General features: G+C 42.6%; 1 protein-coding gene across 1 annotated transcript; it reads right to left on the reverse strand.

Moving 5' to 3' along the window:
• Positions 1-208: 208 nt before the first annotated feature.
• Positions 209-2,052, reverse strand: LOC134343546 (interleukin-6-like). Its single transcript, XM_063042288.1, has 5 exons — positions 1,988-2,052; positions 1,744-1,892; positions 1,526-1,639; positions 1,089-1,235; positions 209-989 (listed from the first exon to the last, which is right to left on the reverse strand). Exons 1-5 carry the CDS (start codon positions 2,001-2,003, stop codon positions 816-818), a joined length of 600 nt encoding a protein of 199 aa, XP_062898358.1. The 5' UTR covers positions 2,004-2,052; the 3' UTR covers positions 209-815.
• Positions 2,053-2,481: the final 429 nt, after the last annotated feature.

Below are 2,481 nucleotides of genomic sequence, written 5' to 3' on the forward strand. Positions count from 1 at the left end.
AAAGCGCTGTACATTATCTTTGCAAATTGTAGCCAATTTACTGTATGGCTAGAAACACTTGCTGTCTATACATATCTTTCAAAATAATAACAACCAGAATGAAACTTAACTTGAAATATCTTCAGATTTATAGTTTATTAAATATATCCAAATCCAACATTTAGGTTGTGATACTTCAAAATAAAGACAATCATCTCATGGTCTAAATTATAAATATCAATAAATAAATGCAAGTTTTTAAATATTTCTAAAAGTTGAATTAGTCAAAATAAATATAAATAAAATTAAACAGTGTAAATAACATTTTGTAAACAATTGCTAACATGCAACTTCTTAAGTTTACGATATCACTTCTTTTACAGAATAACCTTTGTAATTTTCACAACTACGACCAAATGCTGAACTACAACGTTCATACTTTAAGGCGGTTACTACCTCTGTTTAACCATATTTTACAAGTTGCACGGTTAATGGAACTGAAAAACAATTGCAAACTCCCAAGCTCACTTTGCTCTGACCACTCAATGTGTGGCATATGTGTGCCAGTAGGAGCAAGCTTTTTTTTTAGCAGTCGCGAATAAAACGTGCATTCCATATACTAAAAGGACATTTAAAAAATCCTGGTGTGGAGCAGAAATGATGGCGAGAGGTTGGGCTTGCCTGTCCAATTCATTCCGTAATGTTACCGGTTTTTTGCTTCTGTCACTCCACCTAGTTGATAATCACTGCGCTGGGGCTGGGAAATAAATAAATAAATAAACCAATCGTGGTATATATAAAAAGTGGTTCTGCCAATTCTAGAGGTGAGCCCATTTTCACAGACTCATGAAGCGAAGTGCTCGGGCTGATTTCTCCATGAACCGGACAAAGTCTCGGAGGATGACATGCGCATTCACTTGTCTGTTCCAGTCTGTTTTTGACACGAAGTCCAAGGCAGACGATTCCACCTCGCTCTCGCTCACGCTAATGATGCCAAACTCGGCATTTAACTGAAATATAAAGAGGACAGCAGGGGTTGTGACTTGAGTCTCCATCGCTTTCAGTTGAGTTTGCCACAGCCAGAATTGCGCCGTTTAGTTTACACTTACCTGATGCATGATCAGTTCCGCTAGGCGTTGGGTACTGGACCGCATCCATATTATTTGTTCACTTGAACGCACGATGGATGTTTGCACCAACAACAAGAGAGGGTTGTACTTATGGAGACCTTTTGCAATCGCTTTGAGGCACGTTTCCTAAATAGGAAAAATACAACAAGTAAGAAATAACCTTGTCTCGGGCTCTTCCGTTTTGTCGACTTGTGCCTGAATTTATATGAATTCTAGAACTGTAGTTTGCAAAACTGACACTTTTACCGGGTTGTGCAAATTGGTTTAAATGCTGCTTTGCTGGAACCAAATATCGTAAACTACGAACGAAATCCCTACTCCTTTATTATTCCCCCCACCCCGCCCGAGGTACACTTTATATAGACTATAATGCCCTACTTTACAACGAAACAGCTGCTCCTTCGGGCTTCACTCACCTTATGGAAACTGATCTTTGTGCATCTGTCCTGAGATCGGATTTGCGGCAGGTTGAGGTCGGAGGTGAGCAGCGATCCCTGGTCCCCGTCACAGAAGGAGAAATAGTCACACAGCTGCGGGGCGGGGGTGGGGAAAGATCAGACAGCGATAAGCGAGCTGTAAAGACCAGGACAAACTCTGCGGGGCGCCATTCCCTTCCCGCTTCCTACTCACTCACCTGAGCATCGCGGAGTTCGGCCGCTGAGCTCTGGATCTGCAGCGCCAGGGAGTCGCACGTTGCGCAGCTCGGGCCGGGTGCAGCCGGCCGCTCCGTCAGCGGGAAAGTGGCGACTCTGCCACAATGCACCAGGAGCAGAAGGTAAAAACCTGCAGGGAAAGGGACAGAACAGAATAAGAACTCCCGCTTCCTGTAACCACTCCGAAATGTGTTGAACAGATATCCGGAAGCTTCATTCACTGACTTTCAGCAAGTCCCATGTTGTCCTCCTCGTACAAAGGTGTTAGATTTTGAGCTCCCCAAGCTCCTTTCTCCCCACTATTTATTAACGGCCACCTTTGGGGAAAATCCAATTACTAATGTTTTTTTCGCAATGTTTGTGTTGCAGCACCTATTAGTCACTCTTGGATTCTTCCTTTCTATGTGGCAGACCTTCCTCTGCGTTGAAGATGACTTCCACACCAGTTCTCTTCCTTCTGACGTGATTGATGAGGATGATCGTGGTTGATCGGCGGGATGGTCAAACGTGAAAATCCCAAGTAACGATACATATCGTTCACCTACCATAACCGCGAATGGAGCCCGCAATATTACGAGACCCCTTAATTAAATTTTGAGAACTGATCACTCTTATAGACAGAAAGGAGTCACTGAAAAATCACTACATCCAACAAAAATAATGTTCTAATATGAAGGACCAGGAATCGGAATCTAATTGATTATTATTGATTGCATGTT

This window comes from Mobula hypostoma, chromosome 3 (genome assembly GCF_963921235.1).
Source record: "Mobula hypostoma chromosome 3, sMobHyp1.1, whole genome shotgun sequence".
NCBI lineage: Eukaryota > Metazoa > Chordata > Chondrichthyes > Myliobatiformes > Myliobatidae > Mobula > Mobula hypostoma.

Excerpts from the sequence above, each read along its gene's own strand:
- LOC134343546 (XM_063042288.1), bottom strand. Across the intron at positions 1,236-1,525 it reads CAAAGATCAGTTTCCATAAG|GAAACGTGCCTCAAAGCGAT; the intron begins GTGAGTGAAGCC and ends TTTCCTATTTAG. Across the intron at positions 990-1,088 it reads CGGAACTGATCATGCATCAG|TTAAATGCCGAGTTTGGCAT; the intron begins GTAAGTGTAAAC and ends TTTATATTTCAG.